Source organism: Erpetoichthys calabaricus, chromosome 10 (assembly GCF_900747795.2).
Source record: "Erpetoichthys calabaricus chromosome 10, fErpCal1.3, whole genome shotgun sequence".
NCBI classification, from domain to species: Eukaryota; Metazoa; Chordata; class Cladistia; order Polypteriformes; family Polypteridae; genus Erpetoichthys; species Erpetoichthys calabaricus.
Window position 1 is genome coordinate 163,422,299 of NC_041403.2, and position 25,257 is coordinate 163,447,555.

The 25,257-nt window shown below is 41.2% G+C and overlaps 1 protein-coding gene across 3 annotated transcripts in view; it reads right to left on the reverse strand.

Moving 5' to 3' along the window:
- Nucleotides 1-9,133: 9,133 nt before the first annotated feature.
- The window catches only part of LOC114659733 (claudin domain-containing protein 1-like), a 32,017-nt gene continuing 15,893 nt past the window's right edge, over nucleotides 9,134-25,257 (reverse strand). Inside the window, exons 4-6 of one of the 3 annotated variants that reach the window (XR_007936041.1) lie at nucleotides 24,815-24,952; nucleotides 12,701-17,536; nucleotides 9,134-12,134 (exon numbers count right to left, since the gene is read on the reverse strand). Coding sequence is in view for 1 of the 3 variants with exons in the window: in XM_028812367.2 (XP_028668200.1) it covers nucleotides 17,316-17,536; nucleotides 24,815-24,952 (359 nt within the window). In the remaining 2 variants the exon portion in view is untranslated. Of the gene's footprint in view, nucleotides 17,537-24,814; nucleotides 24,953-25,257 lie in introns of all 3 variants that reach the window. The other 2 variants (XR_007936040.1, XM_028812367.2) reach the window with 2 other exon arrangements.

Genomic DNA, 25,257 nt, shown 5'->3' on the forward strand with positions numbered 1-25,257 from the left:
CAGTGGCAGGTCTATTAAAGCTGTAGCCACATTTAGGACTTTGTCGCATATCCCAGCATGCAACGGATGCTTGAAGTCTGCGATTCATCGACATCACCAGGTGCTGAGGGTTCTTCTCTAGTGATGCTCTGCCAAGTCTCTAATGCAGCCATCTTCAGCTCCTACTTGTTTCAGGGATCTTGTCCCCTTCAGTTTTTTCTTCAGCATATGGAAGATCTGCTCAGTGGTACTGAAAACAGGTGACTGGCTTGGTAATTCAAGGAGTTTCATCTTTGTAGCTTTGATAAACTTCTGTGTGGCCTCAGCAGTCTGTTTGGCTCATCATCTTGTTGTAGGATGAAGTGCCGTCCACTGAGTTTGGAGGCCTTTACTGGAACTTCAGCAGATCAGATGTTTCTAAACACCTGAGAATTCATTGTGCCACTGCCGTCAGCAGTTCCATCATCAATGAAGAGAAGTGTGCCAGGGCCTGTGGCAGCCATACATGCCCAAGACATAAGACCCCCAGCACTGCCATGTTTAACAGATGAGGTGGTTTGCTTTGGATCTGAGCAGTTCCTTGTCATCTCCACACTTTGCTCTTGTCATCACTCTGATGAGGTTCATCTTTGTTTCATCTGTCCACAAGACCTTTACTCAGAATTCTGCAGGCTTTTTGAAGTCCTTTTTCTAAACTGTAATATGGCCATCCTTATTTTGTGGCCTCCATCTTGCAGTGTGTCCTCTGTGTTTCTGTTCATGAAGTCTTTTGACACACAGACATTGGCCCCCTGAAGACTGTGACTGATTTGTTGGACAGGCGTTTAACGCTTTTTCTTGACCATAGTGAAGATTCTTCAGTCTTCAGCAATGGGGTGTCTTTCTTGGCCTACCAGTCCCTTTGTGATTACTGAGCCCACTAGTATGTTCTTTCTTCTTCATGATAGTCCAGACCGTGGATTGTGGTCATCCTAAGGTTTCGCTGACGTTATTTCTTGTTTTTCAGTCTCCTAATGTCTTCTTTGACTTTCATCCGACACAGCACTTGTCCTCATGTTAAACAATGGCCACTACAAACTCCAAAGGGTAGAAGCAAGACAAGGTATTTTATGAAGCTGTGAAACCCACCTGAAGAGTCACAAACACCTGTGACGCCAATTATCCCAAACACAAGGGGGCTCCGCTCGCCTACCCCTGGTGTTGGGTATTCTGAAATACATTATTCGAGCTCGCTCATTTTGGAGCCGTGGCCGCTTTGCCTGCGGCATTTCAGATGCGTGTTGTAGGCGCCTGCGTTCATTGATTGTATCCATGCGGGCGCGTGTTTGTATATCCGTCAGTCGAGCTCGTTCGTTTTGAACCCGTGCCTGCTTTGCTTCTGCAGTTTTAGACGCGCATTGTAGGCGCTTGCGTTCATTGATCTTATCCAGGTGGGCTCGTGTTTGTATCGTCGAGCTGTATTGTGTTTGAATTTGGTGCAACGCGTTCAGCGGTTTGTACAATCCCAAGCAGCACATTATTCCTAACTTCACTCCGCAGTAGTTCCACTCAAAATACGGCGGTGACGCCTGCGCCTTCACTCCGCAGTAGCGCCACTCACAATATGGCGGTGTGTGGACCTGTGGGGCCTCCGTAGCCTCTTCCGTTTGAATCTGGGCTGCAGCGCAGAATCCTCTTTTTTGTGTGGCTGTGCCGTTAGTCATTAGCTATGGGCGCGTTGTTGCTTCATTTTTCATTCACGTCAGTTGAGCTCTTTCGTTTTTGGGCCGTGACTCCTTCGTGCGCGGTGGATATGACTTCGCTTGCGGTTTATGAGACCTGCACTGTACGCGCCTGTGCAGTACGTCTCATGGTCCCATCGACGTGTACCTGCGTCCATGCCATCCGGTTTACCATTCTCGGTTAGTGATATGGATTATGGTGCCTCAAAAGTTTGTAGTCAAACTATAGGGTGGTCTAGATGTAATTATGCAATTTTCATTATGCTATAACTTAAGTTTATTACATAGAGAAGTCACAGCACCTGCCCTGCACGTAGAGATTTCACTTAAAATTATTTTTGTTGCTGATAGATGGCAGCACCTGCCCTTAATTCCAAAATGGCGGGGAGACGGTTGTCAGTTGAACAGTTGCATAATTAGATCTGGACCACCCTGTATTGTGTGGCCAAAATGTATGCCAGTCCCCTTAAATGAAAGTCTACATGCGCTTTAATTACGAGGTATGATTTGTTTGATTTGTCGTTTTAAACTGTGGAGCAGAGGGGGAAATCGAAGGAAAATGGGTCTTTGTCCCAAACATCATAGAGGGCACTGTATATAAATGTATAATATGTGACTTTTGTGTGTGTGTGTTTTTTACTGTCATTGTATTATTGTCACTAGAAAATGAACTAGAATTTCATTGTATGGAGCACACGTGACAAGCAGCTTGAATTTGCACTCACACTCTTTAGATCAGCAGTCATGAACATTTTGGTCTACTGACTTGCACATTTTTATCTTATTTGCTTTCAGTAATTATTTACCTTCTGGTTTTATTATTTTTTTTATTTATCTAAAAGAAAATTATTTTCATATTCTAATGGATTTCATGAAAATACATACATTTGTATACAAACATACAAATTTTCAAATCTGGCTAGTAATGGACACGAGGTAAGAATCGGCATTTGAGCTACTTTTTTGTATGAAAATGTGCTATACAAATAAATATTATTATTATTATTCACTGGTGCATCGGTCCAGCTCGGAACACAGTCCTTGTTTTATTCAATTTCAATATTTCCTTAAAGCTACACAAGCAGCCCGTGTGAGCTCCAGCTAACCCTAAATATTTGAGTCATATTACATCCTTTTTATACTCGGCTCAAGTCAACCAGGGCAAGGGTTTCTTGGGAAGATGACAGCACCTAATTTATGGGTGGAATGTGTCAGTTATGGTTATGGTGCCCTCTAATGTAAAGCAGCTTTCAAACCAGCATGACAGTCAGTGAGTTTTGATTTTGAAAAAGAAGAAACTCAGGCTGCTAAGGCATGAAACATTTGGAAAACGGGTACAGAGAAGAGACGGGCATAACGACAGCAAGGTGGTGAATGCTTCGTGTTTGGATCAAAGCTGATTAATCCATAACAATAAGCAAACAATTAAATGATCGCAAATACACAAAAAATGTATCAAACAAAACATTTCCATTTTAACTACAAAGGTAAACCAAAAAGCAAAGCAATTTGAAAATTACGTGGTAACTGCAGCAGATATGACCCGGTGCAATACAACACATTCACAATGGCTGAAAGGTAGTTCGAACAGGCAGAGCGCAGTGCTCTGCCGTTAGTCTAGTTGAAGCCAAATTGTGGGATTGTTAACCAACGAGCTGTAGTGAGATTTCTTTGAGCAGAGGGGGTGAAACCTGCTGGGATTCACCAAAGGATGTTGACTTGTGCAGATCACTAAGCTGTTTGCACAACTTTATGGTACCTTCATGAACTGTGTGACTGGAGCTTCACGAAATGGGTTTCCATGGACGAGCAAATGCACACAAGCCTAAGATCACAATGTCTGTGCGACACACAAATCCCACAGCAGGTATCATGGTGTGAAGTGCTATCAGCGCGAGTATTCGCTGGTGTTTGTAGGGGAGTGGAGGCATTGACCAGCCCTGGAAGCAGTATATATTGGGACACCTGCCTTTACACACACATGAACTTTAATGCCATCTCATTCTTAATACACAGACTTTAATATGGAGTCGGCCCACCCTTTGCAGCTCTAACAGCTTCCACTCCTCTGTGAAGGCTTTCCACAAGGTGTAGGAGTGTGTTTATGGGAATTCTGGACCAGGAGAGCATTTGTGAGGTCAGACACTGATGTTGGACGAGAAGGCCTGGCTCCCTCGCAGTCTCTGCTCGAATTCATCCCAAAGGTGTTCTATCGGGTTGAGTTTAGGGCTCCGTGCAGCCACACCAAACTCGGTCATCCATTTCTTTATAGACCTTGATTTGTGCACTGCTGCGCAGTCATGTTGGAACAGGAAGGGGCCATCCCCAAACTGTTCCCACAAAGTTGGGAGCATGAAATTGTCCAAAATGGCTTTGTATGCTGAATCATTAAGAGTTCCTTTCAGTGGAACTAAGGGGCCAAGCCCAACCCCACACCATAATCCCCCCTCCAGCAAACTGTACATTTGGCACAATTTAGTCAGGCGAGTACCGTTCTCCTGGCCACCATCAAACCCAGACTAGTCCATTGGATTATGTGATTTGTCACTCCAGAGGCCACAAGTGCACTGCTCTCTAGAGTCGAGTGACGGTGTGGTGGGCTTTACCCTACTGCATCAGACGCTTTGCTTTGTACTTGGTGATGCAGCTACTTGGGCATGGAGACCAATGCCATGAAGCTCTCTCTCTACGCTGCACTGTTCTTGAGCTTTTGGAGGTCTGTAGCTATTGACTCTGCAAAAAGATGGTGAATTCTGCACACCTCAGCATGTTCCCACTCTGTGATTTGACGTGGCCTACCACATAGAGGCCGAGTTGCTATTGTTCCCAATTGCTTCCTCTTTGTTAGAATACCACTAACACACAGGTGGCATCCTATCACAGTACCAGGAGTGAATTCACTGAGCTCCTGAGAGCGACCCGATCTTTCACAAATGTTTGTAGAAGCCATCTGCATGCCTAGGGGCTTGATGTTATACACCTGTGGCCATGGAAGTGATTGGAACACCTGAATTTAATGATTTGGAGGGGGGACCCAATACGTTTGGCAATATAGTGTACGTCAGCTGGTCCTGATCCCATCCCTGTTCCTCAAGCAAGTCAGAGCCCACTCACATTCTGACAGTGCAACTCAGTGTGTCATAGAAGGATTTCGTCAACCGAGATAACCATGCATTATTAGCAACCTTCAGGAAAATTAAAGTGGGACCACAACTATATACGAGCTAAAGACCACACAGGCTGCCCGGTCCACCCCTGCACATTCGACCAATACACAGACAGAAGTGAGTAACAAAGACTGACCATCCCTTCATACAAAGTATCTGCATATGGATTCACATGAGGCCAGGCATTAGTCAAACTGTGCTCAGTTTGTGGGGTCACAGAGGGTTTATCTCCACCAGGTTATGCCTACAAGGAATTTTAACACCAAATGTTGCTTTTTCGATTAGATTTATTCAGCGCCCAGACAAATACATGAACAGATGGAACTCTGGGGCTTACAGCCAGATACTAAGTACACAGATTTATAATTCTGGATTTGATTTGAGACATTATCTAATGTAAAATATCAGGATCGGGTTGGGTATTGGCTCACTCAGTAGGGAGTATGAAGGGCTGAGGGCCAATGAAGCCTCTCAGTAAGTACAAAGTGGGATAAGAAGCAGCCCTGAATGGGACGCTGCTTCTTCGAGATGTAACCCCATATACACGCCTTGGCTTTTGAACAACAGCTCTTTTCTAATTTGCTACCTAATTTTACATGCATGACATTTGAGATTTTTGAGAGGACATCCTGAGGTGGAACCCACTTGGACACAAGGAAATAATTTTCTTTAAAAGCACTAGGGGGCTCTGCCTCCTGCTCACTTCACTCGCCAACCCCCCGTGTGGGCACTACCCGTTAGCTACTTTGCAGATCTGCCGCTTGTGTATGGGGATGCAGATGTACAATTTAAACAGATTGTTATTTTCATGGGAACTGTTACGTATGCATAATAGACCTAACTATTTTACATTACAGTGAGTAATCCATCCATCCATTATTCAACCCGCTATATCCCAACTACAGGGTCACAGGGGGTCTGCTGGAGCCAATCCCAGCCAACACAGGGCGCAAGACAGGAAACAAACCCCGGGCAGGGCGCCACAGTGAGTAATTAAACATAGTAAAAAATATTTAAACGTAATAAATTGAAAGAAAATTATGTTTCATGTTGCATTACAGTTATTCATTGTGTTATACGTTTTTGTTCTGTTCGGCTTTGAAATTAACACGCAAATACTTTTTAAACTTACGCTTTTACTGTAAAACTTTACTAAAAACAATTTTTTGAATTAACTTTTCGTTAATATCGCTTTGAATTTTGGTTCCATGTTTGGACTTTCATCGTGACAACACAACGTATGACTGGCCGTGAGTAAATATCATTTCTTTCTCTCTAATAAATAAACCGACTTTTTCAAATGTTTGTCTCTGTGATTTGTTAATTGTCATAGCAAAAGCTATTCTAACGGGAAACTGTAAACGTTTTAATACAAATGGCATATCAAGATCTCCGTTGGTGTCTAATGTTATCCCCTGAAGATGTACTACATTACCTTTCTTGTCGCCTGTTAAAATTTTACATGTCAGAATTGTTCGACCAATTTTGAATACAACTAATCTTGTCCTATTGCATAGCCCATCACTCAGACATAAATTACGCAATAACATTACGACACATCCTACTTTCAACAGTAATTTGGCCGTTTGAAGACCGGACGGTGTTAACGTTTACAGATATTCTACGGGATATTGTAAATTGATGTTTGCATCTTCTGCACCATCACCACCAACTGTTTCAGCATAGTCTATTGATGCATATTTAACCAATTTGCTGTGTAACCGATCGACAATTTTTGCATTAATTCGTTTGACTTCATCGTTTCTCGGTGCTAGGATTGCCCGTGTACTCATTTCTTCTGTTGATAACCCTTCGGGACGAAATTCTTCAATAAGATTTAGACATAATAAGTCTTCTTTTATTGGGAACTTAAAGTGAGGAAAACATAAAAATTTATAAGAGCCGAGAGCACAGTAACGGTGTCTGACAAAAGCATTCACAAGAATGAGAGGCGAGAGGACCGCGGGCCGTTAAGCGGAAATGGGTAAAAGGAGGGTGGGACTTGATAAAATTTCTTGGCAATAGTCTTGCCTCACGGGACTTGAAAAAATCTCTTGGAAATAGTCTTGTCTCAAGATTTTCTTTTATAATAGAGATTAATAATCCACTCATAGCTTTCATTGTATGACTTATTGTATTGAAGGTTACAGGGAGCAGCATCAACCCAACTTAAACAAAATATCCAGCCAGTCATCCTAATACTAAACTAAATCGAACTTCAACGCTGGATAAAGTTTGATAACAATTAGGCAAGACTGGGTGCTTGGACAGGATGTTAACCCAACACGGAGAACAGTCACTAAAACAGGAACAATTCAGCCTATGTCAACACTTGTACGATTTAATTTAAAAATGTCTGATTTAAAGTAAAAAGATCTCTGTCCGCACTAGCGTTTTCACATCGTTTACGAAAGTCTCTCTTCCCGAATTAAAATGACAGAAAACACATGATGGAAATATTTGTCTATGCTGTGTACGTGCATCTCAGGAGAAACACAATTTAGATACAGACACGTAAGTTAAGACACATGTGCCTCTAGATCTGCTGTGTTGGAATATGATTTTCTTCTGTGAAGGGCGACCAATCAGGGAAGGAGATGTTGCAACAAGCAGGATGCAGTCAGGGAAGGGATACGAACCAATCAGAGCGCGATTAGAGTCAGCGTTTTCAAAACTCTACATTTTCAGCCATCCACACTGAAAAGGTGAGCCAGCGTTTTCAGAAGGACATGGCTCTGAAGAGCATTTTCAAAAGTCTCTGTTTTGTTTTTTCATAAATTATTTTTTTATTGTTTTTTTAAAGAGAGAAAAAAAGGGAACAAGAAGATAAGAAAAGTGCAACATCAGAAACAGAATAAAGTGTCTATCCTACCGGAACCCCGAGTCTGTTTTTGGGGTTCAATATACCTCTGGGGAAGTTTGAATGATAGGCGAAAACGGAGACCACACAAGATCACAGAGCGGGGCTGCTAAGTGATGAAGTGCACAACGCCTACAAATTGCTTCTGCTGCATCACTCACAACAAAATTCCAAACCTCAGCAGAAGCTTCATGAAATGGGTTTCCATGGCCGGGTAGCTGTACACAAGCCTATGATAAATATGCACACTATCAATTGTTGGCTTAGGGGTGTACAGCACGCCGCCATTGGACTCTGAAGCAGTGCAAACGACGTGTCCTCTTGAGTGATGAACCTCACTTCACTATCTGGTAATCTGATGGATGATTCTTGGGTTTGGTGGATATCAGGAGAACTCTACCTTCAGGACATCATAGTGCCTACTATAAAGTTTGGTGGAGGTGAGTTAATGGCAAAGTTTGCGCTAAGGCCCTTTGTCTCAGTGAAGGGTACTGTTAATGCTACTGCATACAAAGGCATTTTAGACAACTGCATGCTTCCAACTTTATGGCAGCAGTTTGGAGAAGTCCCTATCGTGTCCCAGCGTGACTGTGTTAGTATGTCCATAAAGTGGCCTACACAAAACCCTGACCTCAACCCCACTGAAACATTTGGGATGAACTGGAATGTCGATCGCGAGCCAGGTCTTCTTATCCAATCTCACAAATGCTCTTCTGGCTGAATGGGGACACAAACACACTCCTAAATCTTGTGGAACATTTTCCCAGAAGAGTGGACACGGTTATGGAATGGACAAATCCATATTAATGCCTATGGTTTTGAAATGGGTTAGGGTAAACAAGCGCATATAGGTGTGAGCATCAGGTGTCCACTAACATTTAGCCATACAGGTGTACGTATTCATGACACCACACTAAAGCAGGACATAAAAAGAAGAGGCGTTAATGATTCCAACCCAGCAAGACTTACCACACTTGTGGAATCCCATCAAATACAAAAGGAACAAATTCTCGACTCACGAGATCAGACAAATTGATAGAGAGGTTGTGTAGATGATGGCAGCAATGGGAAAATGGTCACTGAAATATATATTTTTTTATCTTGACCCCTTAACCCCTTTTTTTATCTTAACCCCTTACACAAATATATTTGGGCAACGTGTGGTATTTTAGCTGGTGACTACATAAACCAAAAATATTGAGTTTAGTTTACTTCATAATTAGCTCCTGATTTCCAAAAATGATTTAAGAACAATTTGGACATAAAAACACTGTCTTGAAAAGAATTTAGACCTTTCCATCACATAATCGCTTTATAAAAATGACAAAATCTAAATTAAACCAAACTAAAAATACATGTCCAACAATGATCTTATAGACAGGAGGAGAAACAGAACAATCCCAAACCTCTTGGCAGCCTTATTTTATTTAGTTTGTAATACAAATGCATTTTCCTCAATAATGTCCCCCAAGTCCAGACCTGCACACATATATCATATATACTGGATGTGCTGCTAACTGAAAAGATAAACGTTCTCAATTTCCAGAATTTTATTTTGTAGTACAGTCGTCACATGGCAATACCTACAATCATTTTATTCGTTATTGCTACATAACTTCAAAACTGAAAACACAGGTTTGTAGAAAACAATTATGAAGAAGAAACATTAAGTACATTTATACACTATAATAAAGTGGTTATTTCCATTTAAACCAACATTTAAAAATTACTTCATTCATATCAACCCCAACCAATGGAAAAGTCACAAAACATATGAATAAATATAACAGCAGAATCGCTAACATTTGCTTAAACAAAATATGAACGACTTTTAACTAAGTCAAGACATTTAGCTAAAGGCATGAGAAAAATACTTTCATAAATCAACTAACCCGAATGACACTTCCTTCATATTTTCATCTGCTTTATAAAATTTTAAATCAGTATCTTATGGAACTAAGAGATGCTAGTCATGGTCAAACAAGCCATTTAAAAAAACTATGCCTGAGATTTATTAATTCAGATTATTATTAAACTAAAGATACATTTAGACTTTAATAAACAATTTTCTTCTCAAAGCAATATGAACAATCATTCAAAAATAAATTATTTTGTGGAATCCACATATCCTTTCTCCCTTCAATAGTATTAATGATTGGGCAAGGTTGGACAATTAATTCATAAGGGATAGACGCATCTTTATCTTCGAAATCTCCTTACACATAAAACAAACCTTTAATTATCATTAACAAAACCTTCATGTTTTTTATGTGCTCACAGGCACAAGCAATAGTGCCTCTAGACATAGATAATGCTAAAACGTCTACAATTTAACACACTAGAACAAAGCACAATGACATGCAAAAGAGTCTTGGAGTGGTAACAATACGTTGATGACCAACTACAAATGTGCACAGAGATAAATCTTCATTAATATATATTAACAAAAACAAAACACACATGCTAAAAAAGTCACATTCTGAATGGTAACACAAATACAAATTAGAATTTGTCCAAAAAATAATAATTCAGCTGGAATAAGGTCGCTACAATTCTCATTACTGGGTTGTGATTATAGGTGTAATGGATTGTGAACTTCCCTCAGAAGTCATTCTGTATGTTTCAAGAAAGCTAAACATTATGTTTGTAGCAGCACTACAGGTGACTGGGCCTTCCATCTCAGCCTGGGCCAGTTCTGCAGTGCTTGTGCAGAAGCCTGATGGGCCCTATCAATTCACAAAATCATGCTCAGCAAAACCACATTTATTAAAAAAAATTTAAAGAGTATTGTGTTACTTTAATAGTAGGTATGTGCATATAAGAAATGATAATACGTCCACCAAGGATACCATGTGCCTCCCTACCGGACTATGCAGTTCTGTTATTGCACGTAAGCATTTTCAAATGGTTACTGGCACATGATTAGCGGAGAAGAGACAGAGACTTGCACCATCCAAAGAATTAATATTTACACCTATTGCTATTCTGATTTTGCCTTGCTGCTTTAAAAGATTTACTTTCCTGGAAAGACAAATAAAATGATGGTTGAACATCCATCCCCTGCCACCAGTGGCAAAATATAAATTCAATAACACAGCCTCTTTACTCACAACAGCCTTGGGTACAAACAAAGAGGCCACAATACAATACTCAACCTGACAAATCCTATTCGTTGTCTCATGGGGTGGCATTATCTTGCCAGCATCAGGCGTAGGAGAGGAACAAGACTTGTTCAGGGCTGCAGTCCTTTTCAGGGCCAAATTTACAACACAGAAGACTGAATTCTCTGTTTGACCCAACATGAGCATCTTTGGGGATATGTGAGGAAAAACCTGGTAGAATGTGCAAACTCAACACCAACTAACAACTGGGCATAGAATTTGTACCCAGGATTCTGGATTTGAAAGGTAGCAGTGCTGAACACAAGCTACCTGACCGCAATACAGAGTTGGCAAAAAAAATCAAATTTAATCTCCAATACTCTTGTTGGATGCAGGTGCTGTCCCACTTTTTGATTATTGTGTTTATTTTGTACATTTTAAATGACGATTACCTACTATAATCATTATGACATATTCACACAAAGTAGATTGCCACACTCCAACGAGGAGGATTTTCATCTTCTCCTTCAAAAACGATTACATTTTCACTCTTACCTGCAGTATATTTTCTCTTGATTTTTTTTAAAAAACAAGGGGAACAGAAACAATGAAATCTAATTTCCAAACTTACCAACACGTGTGCAAGCTCCTTAGGACGTTCAACACCCTGAAAATAATGCTACACTAGCGCATGGTGCCTTCGTGCACATGGGAAAATTCTGGAAGAACCATCAGATTTCAGCTTAAAAATTTCCCAATAAGTCAAGCCATCCTCTTAACATCGGAGTTGTCTGGAATAGCAACATCAGAAATCTTTACGAGAAAATCATTTTAGCTGAATAAATCCTAACCTGTGACCAGCATGAAGTTCAGCCGTATTGCTCTGCAGTTACTGTACAGAAAAGTTAAGTGGAAGATTCAGATCTGCTAAAAAGGACCAGCAGCTGTCGATCACTGAAATATCGAGACTCTACAGCCCTCGAGTGTTTTTTTTGCTTTGGAGTGGTTCTTTGACTGCAAGACAATTTCGGTGTTTTTCAAGCTTCTCTTCTTTTATAGAGTACACCATTTAAGGGTCCATGCCGGAGAAAAATGATGAGGTTTTGCTGTTTGGTTCATGGAGCAGAAGGTTAGCAAATGGATACGAGATAAGAGATACAGCATTCAGTCTTATCATTTTTCTCTTTTCTCCTGCCTGCCATGTTGACTATTTGATAAGCCATTTTTCTTTTGAGTGTTTTACAATACATTTTGTAGATCTATATTTTGTTTTATTTTTGCCTTTTGCACGCAACTCCTGATTCATCTCAAACAATTAGTTATCTATCTCATGCCGAGCCAGGATATTATCAATGTGAGAAAAAAATGTCTCATGACGTTTAAACCAAACTAATAACTTTCCATTTGGCCAAATAAATGGTTAAAAGACAATACTACTAACACTGCATTTCTTAAAATTATTTTAGTTTTTATTAAATAATTTATAGATAATACCAGTGAAGTGATGGCTGTGCTCATTTGCTATTGCCCGACTGAAAAGGATTTAAATGATAGGTCGTGAGCAGGGTTGAATTTTAGGTTCTTACATTTTTTTCTATATTAGACTCCATTTTGTGTAACGGTTGTTAAGGTCATGTCTTGTTTCCAAGTGGTGTGGTCTCCAAGGTCATGACCTAGATTTCATCAGCACGAAGGGATAAAATGTCAGTGTTGGCACCTTGCTTTATTCGATCGGCAGGAAAGAAAACACTATCTTTGCCATTAAAATTCGATTTTTAACTATGATTCTTGTCCCAACTTGGAGTTTCGATCACTTCGTTTACATTTTATTTGTTTTACTTTTTTGCCTTTTGCACACAACTCCTGGTTCACCTCAAAAAATTAGGTATCTGTCTCCTGCCGAGCCAGGACATGCTCAATTTCAGACAAAAATGTCTCATGATGTATCTCAAAACTAAATCAAAACTGTTAAAACCTCAACTGATACTATTAAACTAAATATGTGTTATGTTAATAAATTTCAATTTGGCCAAATATACGATTAAAGAGCAATAACACTAGCACTGCATTTCTTAAAGTTTTTTTAGTTTATATTAACAAGTATATAGATTAGACCGGTGCAGTGCTTTGCTGTATTCATTTGCTATACGACAAATGGAAAATATAAGCAACTCGTGAACGCCCTCCCAAGGGGTGGGTCCCGTTGTGATGGTGCTCAAGAAAACACGGACACCTGAATTAGCAAAGTTGTGATGTGACACACTGATCTCTCACCTTACTACAATGTATACAATAAATAATAGTCAGGTCTGATGGAAACGGCATTTTTGTGGTTGAATTTTATTAAGAGAGATGTAATAAATGCTTGCCATGTGTAGATGGCTTTTTGTTTCATGCGGAAGACATTCTTTAATTGCTTTTTGTGCCAAAAAAGCAAACGTTTTCTGCCAAAAATTCGCATGAACAGAACAAAGTGTGTAGGTGAAACATCACAAGCGGTAACTCTAATTAATAATGTGGCCTCATGTGGCTATAAACCTTCTAGCACAAATTTGGTGGGAGAGGACTTGGCGCATTGCCCGCTCTCTGCACAGGTTTGCCCCAACATTCCAAATTACATGTCTGTTAGGTTAATTCTCTAAACTCTCCAGTGTGTAGGAGAATTAGTATGTTCATGTAGGCCTGGTGATGAATTGAACGCCTGGCTAGGGTTGTCTCCTGAATTTCTCCCAGTGTTGCCGTGGCTATGTGACCACTGGTGATTACCTTATGAAATTTGGGTAACTGAGAGCAGATGGTGTTACCTGCCCTGTAATCAGTGGTGTGAGTTGGAAATGGCAACATCAATATCCAGGCAAGGCAGTGTGATGATATTACGTAGATCTGCATGGAAGGAGCTATGAAACTTTGGAGGCATCACTGAAGTGAGCAGTTTTGGCAGCAGAATATATTTCTTGCTTCCCAACCTGCAAAGCTTGAAAAACCTCCAAAAGCTCATTTTAGTAAGTTCTACACTTGGAATAGGGCGTTAGTAATATGGCCTCATACAGCGATATACGTTCTGGCACAAACCTGGTTAGAGGACTTGGTGTATTCCCCCGCTCTGACCAGAAGTACGTGTGTATCAGCTCTCTAAACTACACAACTGGCATCCCAGCTAGGGTTGTCACCTGAATTTCTGCCAATGTTGCTGAAATACACTGGCATGGGTATGTGACCACCGCTGGTCAGCTTATGAAGCTAAGTAAACTGATGGTGCTACCTGCCCTGAAATGAGTGGCAACATGAACATGCAGGCAATAAAATGTGATGATATTGCATGGAACCGCACGGAACGCGCTGTGAAACTTTGGGGGCATCTCTGAAGAGCCGCTGAGGAAAGTAATAGTGAGCGGGTTTCTGTGGTGGAATAACCCTTAGGGAGAAATATTTCTTGCTTTCTAACCCACAAAGCTTGAATCACCTCAGAAAGCTCATTTTAGCAAGTTCTGCATTTGCATGGGTCACTGAAAATGCGGCCTCACACAGCTGTACACCTTCTGGCACAAACGTAATTGGAGTGGATTTGGTGAATTCCCTCTGTCTGCCAAACTCCAAATTACATGTCTATTAGGTGAACTCTCTAAACTCCGCAGCAAGTGAGAATGACTACGTGGGTGTATGCACTGTGATAAACTGGCCTCTTGGCTGGGGTTGTTTCCTGAATTTCTTGTAATATTGCAAAGGTAAGTAAAGTAAGGTAAAGGTAAAGTCATCTCTGATGGAGGATCGCAGGAATCATTGGGTAGAGGGGGTCCTTTCTTTGGATTGTCTGGCCCAGCGCTGACTCAGCTGTGGAATGGCCAATAGGTAGATGCAGCTTGATGGTCGAGGTCTCCAGGACTCTGAACAAATCCAAATCGTATTATGGGATATCATCTACTGTTGAATTCTGCTCTGTACTTGTGATGTTTCTATTGTACTATTGTATTGTACTGAGGATGACTTGTGTTTTGTTCTGTGTATTTATTATATTGTATTGACCCCCTTGTTTTTGACACCCACTTTACACCCAACCTACCTGGAAAGGGGTCTCTCTTTGAACTGTCTTTCCCAAGGTTTCTTCCATTTTTTTCCCTACAAGGTTTTTTTTTGGGAATTCTTAAGAGAGTCAAGGCTGGGGGGCTGACAAAAGACAGGGCCTGTTTAATAAGCCTATTGCGGCACATCTGTGATTTGGGCTATATAAAAATAAATTGTATTGTAAAGGAATTAACAGGTTCAGAGGAAGAGCGAATTAACACATTCAGCAATGATAGTCAGTTAAGCATGTATGGCTTCCTGTAATCTAGCAAAATCAAACGCAGAAAATGAACACGTGGCCGATCTTGCATTAAAAAGCCATTACACTTCTTTGAAAACAAAGCTGTTGTGAAAATTTCACTGAACGAATGAAGCCTACATAGCTAGTAGCTTACTAAATGATTCATGCAAAATTGAATTCACAGTGAAACTTAAGTTTCGCTTCAGAAAATAATTTGCAAAACAAATTGTTTCACTTCAAGCAAAAGTCCACACCATTAGTACATTTATTTTACTCGTCCCATCTGCAGCCTTGTTCTCGATGAGGCAACATCATGGCACCGTTGATTTGAGTAAAGAGCGTGCAAAGAGGTGGAGTGTGTGGCTACAGAGCACAAGACACTGACCTGGGTACAGGCCCGGTTCTAGAGGTGAAGCCGCCATCGTGCCATTTAATTTCAGTCGCTCCCTCACCCTATAATACCTTCACTCGTTTTCTTAACCAGTGTATTTAAAATTAAAAAGGTTTGCAATTTCCTTAATGTCAAAAAAAATTAACGAAAATTTCTTCGTTGTAGGAAGAAAACTTGACTTACACATTTAACCAATTGGCGACGACTTTAATTAATTCATCAGTAAAATTCCGATTAACACTACAAAAACATTTGATTGATGTGCTGCGTACTTGAGCTGCCACAATTCACGTGTTGTGACTTGCCCGTTTTTCTTTGAAGCAAGTTATCGCCGTTTGACGGGAAAAGACGAGTCCCGCGCCGAGCCTTCGTTTTGTTGCAGCCGCCCTCAATGTTCGGCCGCCTTCGTGCATGCACCCTTTGCACGACCGGCAGAACCGGGTATGAGACCACCGGCGAGTGGCTTACAAAGTTGGGGAAACTAAAGGCAGATGGTGTTACTTGGTGTGAGGCGGAACTGGCAGCATGATGGTATTGAGTGGAATCGCATGGAAGGAAGGGCAGTTCTGATGATCGGCTGTGGAAAGTAAGAGTGGTTCTGGTGGCGGAATAGCTCTTAGGGAGTAAAATTGCTTATTTTCCAAGCTACCGAGCGCTTGAAAAACGTACAAAATTTAATTTTTGAAAGTTTTGCTATTATGACATTTAAATGTAAAGCAAACTGTAGGAGCGATTTCACCAAACTGTATGCGAAACAAATCTGTTACTGCTTTGCTCATCATGAACTAAAACTGAAATGTGGCACGAGTCTGTTTAAGCTCCTTTTAAATTTAGGAGAGGAAAAATGAGAAAATAAATGTATTAAATTGCAATTTCTCAATTCTAGGAGAGAAAAAAAAGCATTAAATTGCCATTTCTCAGTTTTCTCCGTAACTAAATTTGCAATTTAACACACTCACTATGCAAATAATACAGTACACTTGGGTTTATTTCTGTATAAGGTCAGAATATTTCTCCCTTTTACTGAGAGAGCATGTTACTACCTTACTTGCCCCTAGATAAACATTTTTTATGGTTTATTTGTACCCTCGAAGGGTAAAACCAGACATTTACCTATTCAAAAAAACAAATGGCATGAAACTATGGCATTTGATGGAGTGCCATCCCATCCTGGGTTTATTCCGGCCTTACTCTCAGTGCTGCTAGGCAGGAAACACGATGGTTGAAAAAAGTAAAATAAATTTGTCTTGAATAAATTTCAGTTGTTGAAAGAACATGTCTGTGTTGTATATTCTTTAGTTTAAGTATGTAAGTTATAATCAATTGATATGCATGTTAAATCTATGATTAAAGTCTTCATACCGCACTGCAATCTGTAATTTAATGCAGGGCAGACATAACATATAGTGCAGCATGGCAATCTGGGATCGTTTCATAGTTTAAGTAGTTTTCCTATTTGTTTTCACACATCTGTCAACGATATGAAATCAAAAATTAAAGTGTTATGGAGATAACAAGAAATGTTTAAACCTAAAATTAGAAAAGAGCTAGACCCGAGGAGAAGGACAATTCATTTTGCATTTCCATCAATTAAATGGTAAGACTGAATTTTGTAACCCACCTGACTCCTTTTGTTAAACTAACCTTCTTTCTTTCTCTTGCCATGATCCAACCAAACAGCAAAAAGCAAAACCTCAGATGTTCGTCAGTGCACAGCCAGACCACTGCGCCACGGCTGCAGTACATAAACAGTGCATTCACATGGCCTCAGGTGGTCCACTTGTCTCTCAGGCTCATGCAACTCGGTAAGCCTGCATGCGTGAATATTCCTGTCGATTTGTGCGGGCGGCCCAAATGAATAAGGCAGCTGCCATGAACTGTAGTGGGGCAGACACAGCTGCCAAACAGAAGGACCACCCATATGTGCCCTCTACCCCTGGTGGCAACTTTGTCTTGCAGTGCAGCAACTCGATGCCAGCCACATAGCAGCCCACTGTGCCCAGAGTACACACTCCTGTAAAGAAAAATGAAAAATGTTAGACTTGAAAAACACAAGTAAATGTTTTAATAGAACAAGAAAAATAGAAGATTATTTGCATTTAAAATTTACTAAAATGGAAATGGCCCAAATATACAGTGCATTCAGAAAGTATTCACAGCGCATCACTTTTTCCACATTTTGTGATGTTACAGCCTTATTCCAAAATGGATTAAATTCATTTTTTTCCTCAGAATTCTACACACAACACCCCATAATGACAACGTGAAAAAAGTTTACTTGAGGTTTTGGCAAATTTATTAAAAATACAAAAATTGAGAAATCCCATGTCCATAAGTATTCACAGCCTTTGCTCAATACTTTGTCGATGCACCTTTGGCAGCAATTCCAGCCTCAAGTCTTGTTGAATATGATGCCACAAGCTTGGCACACCTATCCTTGGCCAGTTTTGCCCATTCCTCTTTGCAGCACCTCTCAAGCTCCATCAGGTTGGATGGGAAGCGTTGGTGCACAGCAATTTTAAGATCTCTCCAGAGATGTTCAATCAGATTCAAGTCTGGGCTCTGGCTGGGCCACTCAAGGACATTCACAGAGTTGTCCTGAAGCCAATCCTTTGATATCTTGGCTGTGTGCTTAGGGTCGTTGTCCTGCTGAAAGATGAACCATTGCCCCAATCTGAGGTCAAGAGCGCTCTGGAGCAGGTTTTCATCCAGGATGTGTCTGTACATTGCTGCAGTCATCTTTCCCTTTATCCTGACTAGTCTTCCAGTCCCTGCCGCTGAAAAACATCCCCACAGCATGATGCTGCCACCACCATGCTTCACTGTAGGGATGGTATTGGCCTGGTGATGAGCGGTGCCAGGTTTCCTCCAAATGTGACGCCTGGCATTCACACCAAAGAGTTCAATCTTTGTCTCATCAGACCAGAGAATTTTCTTTCTCATGGTCTGAGAGTCCTTCAGGTGCCTTTTGGCAAACTCCAGGCGGGCTGCCATGTGCCTTTTACTACGGAGTGGCTTCCGTCTGGCCACTCTACCATACAGGCCTGATTGGTGGATTGCTGCAGAGATGGTTGTCCTTCTGGAAGGTTCTCCTCTCTCCACAGAGGACCTCTGGAGCTCTGACAGAATGACCATCGGGTTCTTGGTCACCTCCCTGACTAAGGCCCTTCTCCCCGGATCGCTCAGTTTAGATGGCCAGCCAGCTCTAGGAAGAGTCCTGGTGGTTTTCAACTTCTCCCACTTACAGATGATGGAGGCCACTGTGCTCATTGGGACCTTCAAAGCAGCAGAAATATTTCTGTAACCTTCCCCAGATTTGTGCCTCGAGACAATCCTGTCTCGGAGGTCTACAGACAATTCCTTTGACTTCATGCTTGGTTTGTGCTCTGACATGAACTGTCAACTGTGGGACCTTCTATAGACAGGTGTGTGCCTTTCCAAATCATGTCCAGTCAACTGAATTTACCACAGGTGGACTCCAATGAAGCTGCAGAAACATCTCAAGGATGATCAGGGGAAACAGGATGCACCTGAGCTCAATTTGGAGCTTCATGGCAAAGGCTGTGAATACTTATGTACATGTGCTTTCTCAATTTTTTTATTTTTAATAAATTTTGCAAAGATCAAGTAAACTTTTTTCACGTTGTCATAATGGGGTGTTGTGTTTAGAATTCTGAGGAAAAAAATGAATTTAATCCATTTTGGAATAAGGTTGAAACATAACAAAATGTGGAAAAAGTGATGTGCTGGGAATACTTTCCAGATGCACTGTATATTGTCACACACGTGCAAGTAGGGAGCAGGAAGTGGGTTTGGAACAGAGTACTAACACCTCTCTCTTTTATTCAGCAGGAAAACAGACAAATAAACAAACCTTTACAAAGACACGCACTTGAGTTCCCTTCCGTGTTTACACCAACCGCTACTCTGGCCCGTTCTGAGGACATCATTTCCGGCTCCACGCTTCCACATCATTATCCCATCATACCTGCTGTACACAACTTCCTGTCCGTCCCATATATAAATCCGACTGTTTCACTAGTACCCTGTCCTGGCTGTAGTTCATTGTATGAATGTAAAAGTCTGTACAAGGCGAGTGGACCTTTCAGTATATGGGGAAGGTAAAACACCAAACCTTCTCAAGAGTATTGTCTCCTTCTTATATTTTCACTATATAATATATATGGAAAAGCACTATAGTAGATAAATGGATGGACAGACTGACAGACACACAGAGAGACAGATTGATAGATATGAAAGACACAATAGATAGATAGACAGACAGACTTGAAAGACACTATAATAGATAGACAGACAAACAGATATGAAAGACACTATGATAGATAGATAGATAGATAGATAGATAGATAGATAGATAGATAGATAGATAGATAGATAGATAGATAGATAGATAGATAGATAGATATGAAAGACACTATATACAGTGGGTACGGAAAGTAATCAGACCCCCTTCAGTTTTTTACTCTGTTATATTGCAGTCATTTGCTAAAATCATTTAATTTTTTTCCTCATTAATGTACACACAGCACCCCATATTGACAGACAAAAAAAAAGAATTTTTGAAATTGTTGCAGATTTATTAAAAAAGAAAAACTGAAATATCACATGGTCCTAAGTATTCAGACCCTTTGCTGTGACACTCATATATTTAACTCCGGTGCTTTCCATTTCTTCTGATCATCCTTGAGATCACCTTCATTTGAGTCCAGCTGTGTTTGATTATACTGATTGGACTTGATTAGGAAAGCCACACACCTGTCTATATAAGACCTTACAGCTCACAATGTATGTCACAGCAAATGAGAATCATGAGGTCAAAGGAACTGCCTGAAGAGCTCAGAGACAGAATTGTGGCAAGGCACAGATCTGGCCAAGGTTACAAAAAAATTTCTGCTGCACTTAAGGTTCCCAAGAGCACAGTGGCCTCCATAATCCTTAAATGGAAGACGTTTGGGACGACCAGAACCCTTCCTAGAGCTGGCCGTCCGGCCAAGCTGAGCTACTGGGGGAGAAGAGCCTTGGTGAGAGAGGTAAAGAAGAACCCAAAGATCACTTTGGCTGAGCTCCAGAGATGCAGTCAGGAGATGGGAGAAAGTTGTAGAAAGTCAACCATCACTGCAGCCCTCCACCAGTCACGGCTTTATGGCAGAGTGGCCTGTTGGAAGCCTCTCCTCAGTGCAAGACACATGACAGCCCGCATGGAGTTTGCTAAAAGACACCTGAAGGACTCTGAGATGGTGAGAAATAAGATTCTCTGGTCTGATGAGACTAAGATAGAACTTTTTGGCCTTAATTCTAAGCGGTATGTGTGGAGACAACCAGGCACTGTTCATCACTTGTCCAATACAGTCCCCACAGTGAAGCATGGCGGTGGCAGCATCATGCTGTAGGGGTGTTTTTCAGCTGCAGGGACAGGACGACTGGTTGCAATCGAGGGAAAGATGAATGCGGCCAAGTACAGGGATATCCTGGACAAAAACCTTCTCCAGAGTGCTAAGGACCTCAGACTGGGCCGAAGGTTTACCTTCCAACAAGACAATGACCCTAAGCACACAGCTAAAATAACGAAGGAGTGGCTTCACAACAACTCTGTGACTGTTCTTGAATGGCTCAGCCAGAGCCCTGACTTAAACCCAATTGAGCATCTCTGGAGAGACCTAAAAATGACTGTCCACCAACGTTTACCATCCAACCTGACAGAACTGGAGAGGATCTGCAAGGAGGAATGGCAGAGGATCCCCAAATCCAGGTGTGAAAAACTTGTTGCATCTTTCCCAAGAAGACTCCTGGCTGTATTAGCTCAAAAGGGGGCTTCTACTAAATACTGAGCAAAGGGTCTGAATACTTAGGACCATGTGATATTTCAGTTTTTCTTTTTTAATAAATCTGCAACAATTTCAAAAATTCTTTTTTTTGTCTGTCAATATGGGGTGCTGTGTGTACATTAATGAGGAAAAAAATTAATTTAAATGATTTTAGCAAATGGCTGCAATATAACAAAGAGTGAAAAATTGAAGGGGGTCTGAATACTTTCCGTACCCACTGTAAGAGACTTGAAAGACAGACAGACCGATAGGAAAGGTACTATAATAGATAAATGGACAGACAGACAGATTGATATGAATTGTGAATTTTGTACTTTTACTGCCTGTTATCTTTGTTTGTTTGCTAATTATTGCTGTTTAATTTATCATTCTATTTGTTTTTATTTTACTAACATTTAATTTCATTGTAAGGTGACCTTGAGTGCTAAGAAAGTTGCCAATTAAATAAAATGTATTATTATGAAGGACAGTACACAATAGACTGATAGGCAGACAGACACACAGACAGATCTTTATTTGTCCCCAGGGCTAATTTGGCATCTTGATGAAGCTGGTAAGTGTATTCAATTAGGCAACAGTGAACACAAAGTTCTTATTTGCTTTCAAACCGAAAAACATACAAGTTGCAAATAACTAATATGGTGCACTCAAATAAGTACAATGATGTGAAGCATTGCATCTGAGGGACTGGTCTCCTGCTTTCACACATTAAATGATAGTATATGCTACTGTTGTATTATACAGAGGATTTCAAAAGTATCCAGACCCCTTCAGCTCTTGCATGTTCCTTGTGTCGTAGACTTGATTTTAAGTGGATAAATCTGCCATTTTTGCCCATCAATCTGCACTTAATAACATAATAATAAACTATAATGACAAAGTGAAAACATGTTTTGCGGAAAGGTTTGGAAATTTATTAACACTCAAAAACTGAACTCTCTCATTCTGACAAGTATTCAGACCCTTCACTCGCTACTGTGTGGCAGCCCCTTTGGTATCAATTGCAGCTTGGAGTCTTCCTGGGGTGTCTCTTCAAGCTTTGTACCCCAGGATTGTGGCAGTTTTTTCCATTCTTCCCGGAAGATGCAGTTATGGTCTGTTAGACTTTAAACTGCCATCTTCAGGTCTCTCTACAGATGTTCTGTGGGTTTTAAGTCTGGGCCACTCAAGGACAGTCAGACATTTTGGGTGATTGTCTTGCCGAGAAGTGAACCATCGCCGGAGTTTGAGGCTGCATTCACCCTTCCCTCAATTCTGACCTGCCTCCCCGTCCCTGCCGCTGAGAAGCACGCCTATAGCCTGATGCTGGTAGCAACATGTGAAAGAATTCAATTTTTGTCTCATCAGACTGGATAATCTTAATCCTCATGCCCTCAAGAGTCCTAGCATTGCAAACTCCAGGAGCTAGCCACTCTACCACAAACAACTATTTGCTCAATCAATCAATCTTCCCATTTTGGCAGAGGACTTCTAATGATCTGTTCGAGTGACTGCTAGGTTCTGGTCTTTCTTGTCCAGTTACTCTAGGAAAAGTCCCAGAAGTTCCAGACTTCTTCCATTTCACAATTACTGAGGACACTGTGCTTCTGGAAACACCCAAAGCTTTAGAAATGGACTGATCTCCTTGCCCTGATCTTTGCCTCACCACAATTTGATGACAGGGGTCTACAGAGAGTTCCATGGACTTAAATGGTGTGGCTTCTGCCTCGACATGCAGTGTAAATTGTGGGACCTCCTACACAGGTACACATGCGTCTTTCTAAATGATCAATTCATGATAAAATCAATTCAGCTTGAGACGGGTGGACTCCAATCACATTCTAGGAACATCTCAAGAAGAATTAAAGCAAACAATAGGCATCTGAGCACAATTTAGAGAGACACAGCAGAGGCTTTGGATGCTTACGCGACTGATAGATTTCAGTTTTTGTTATTTATTAAATTTGTAAACCTTTGTGAAAACATGTTTTCACTTTGACATTATGGGTCACTTGAGTCCAAGTTGGTCGATGGGCATAAATCACAAATTGAACCATTTCAAATGAAATCAACAACACGGTAAAGTGGGCGGAAAGTGAAGTGAATTCACCGCATCTACAGTGGGGAGCAAAAGTATTCAATCCCCCTTGAAAGTCATCCTGATTTTCTACATGACAAAAATTAAATATCTACAGAAAATGGTTTATTTTGAATCTGGAAATATGATGTTAGAACATAAGAGGAGTTCACATTAAAAATACTGAATGGATAAATATGTGTACAAATCTTTTGTCATACAGAAACTTAGGGGATTGAATACTTTTGCACTATGAAATCTACATTAAATTTTTACTACAATGGACTGAAGTGTCAATTTGAATTGCACTTGATGAAAGCCACAAGTCAACCCTGAATTAGAATATTGTGGTGGACAGCTGGGACGCCTCTTCACTGTATATTCAGGGGGAGCAGCCCTGGACGGTGCAATACCTCCCCCTGGACGCTAGATGGCCACCCCCCCTGGGTTGGAGCGGTGCCTCAGCTTCCCGCAGGACTCCATGGGAGATGGAGTTCTGCACAGCCCTGTTAGGATCTGGGGTGGCCGCCAGTTGGCGCTGCATGGGGCCCTGAGCCTGGCTGGACGAATCTTCAGCCCCACCTGGAAGTGCAACCAGAAACAGGTGATCAAGCACCTGGAGCGCTTCCGGGTGGGCTATAAAAGGGGCCAGCAACCACCACTCAGTAGCCAGAGTCGGGAGGAGGAGGACGAAGCTTGACGGGAGGAGTGGTGGTGTCAGAAGGCAGTGTTTTGTGTTGGTGGATTGTGCTTTCTAGGACTGTGTTGTGCCTGTGGGGTTCACGGGGAAGATGTGCCCCACAGGTGAAGAAAAATAAATATTTGTTTTATTTTACACGTGCCTCCGTGTGAGTCTGTGCCAGGTCGGGCGCAATATAGCGCCTTTTTCACATTATGCAAAGCAACGCAAGCCATTTTAACAAACAGAAAGAAACCTGCCAGTTCCAACACAACGGCTGGTTAAGGCAATCGTTCACTTTCACTGTTTCTCTCTTCAAAGTATGGCTTGAAATCAGAGAAAACTAGAAACACCCAGAAGGCGAGGATGTGAAATCTAAGAAATTAAAGTGGGAAGCACTGCTGTAGGGAAAGGCGTATTTACTGGTTTCTATTAATATAAGTGTGCCAATACTCTGCCCAAGGCTTAATGGAATCCACAATCTATGTCTTCGACACTGAAGCTGCTCGTTGTGGCTGATTAAAAGAAACTGCAAATTTCAGTAGAGTATATTAACCTCAGCTGGATTCAGATATTAAGGAACTCAAGAAAATTGTCATTTGTATCAAAACAATACGGCATTGATGTTATGAAATCCTGTCACAAGGCATGTCCTCCAGCCCCAACTCCACTTCTGTATTCTCAGTTCTCAAAATTGAGGACCATAGTTACCTGCCAATAGATGCAGTGCTCCCGTCCCAAGAGTGGGATACAAACTGTGACAGGCGCAAGCACACAGGCCAATCAGGGCTCCAAAGAACATGAGGCCCAGACTGACAAATGGAAGGAGAAACTGGCAGCGCCAAAGGTCTGTGGACAGAAAGAGACAATTGTAGTGAGGCACACTTAATCTACTGTACTGCCCAAAACGAAAAGAGTAGTAACAACAGAACAGAAGCAACCAATTTTATGCAACAACAATTTAACATATTCCTCAAGTTATTGTACAGGACTATTAACTCTTTCAGGGCTAATTTTTTTTTCCCTTTTCTCCCAGGTCTGAATTTTTTTTCCGCAAAAAGCATACAAAGCAAGCGCTGCATGCATTTAACATTAAACGGCAGCTTTCCAAGATCAACTGTCACACGGCTTACATTCTTGCTACATACTCTCAC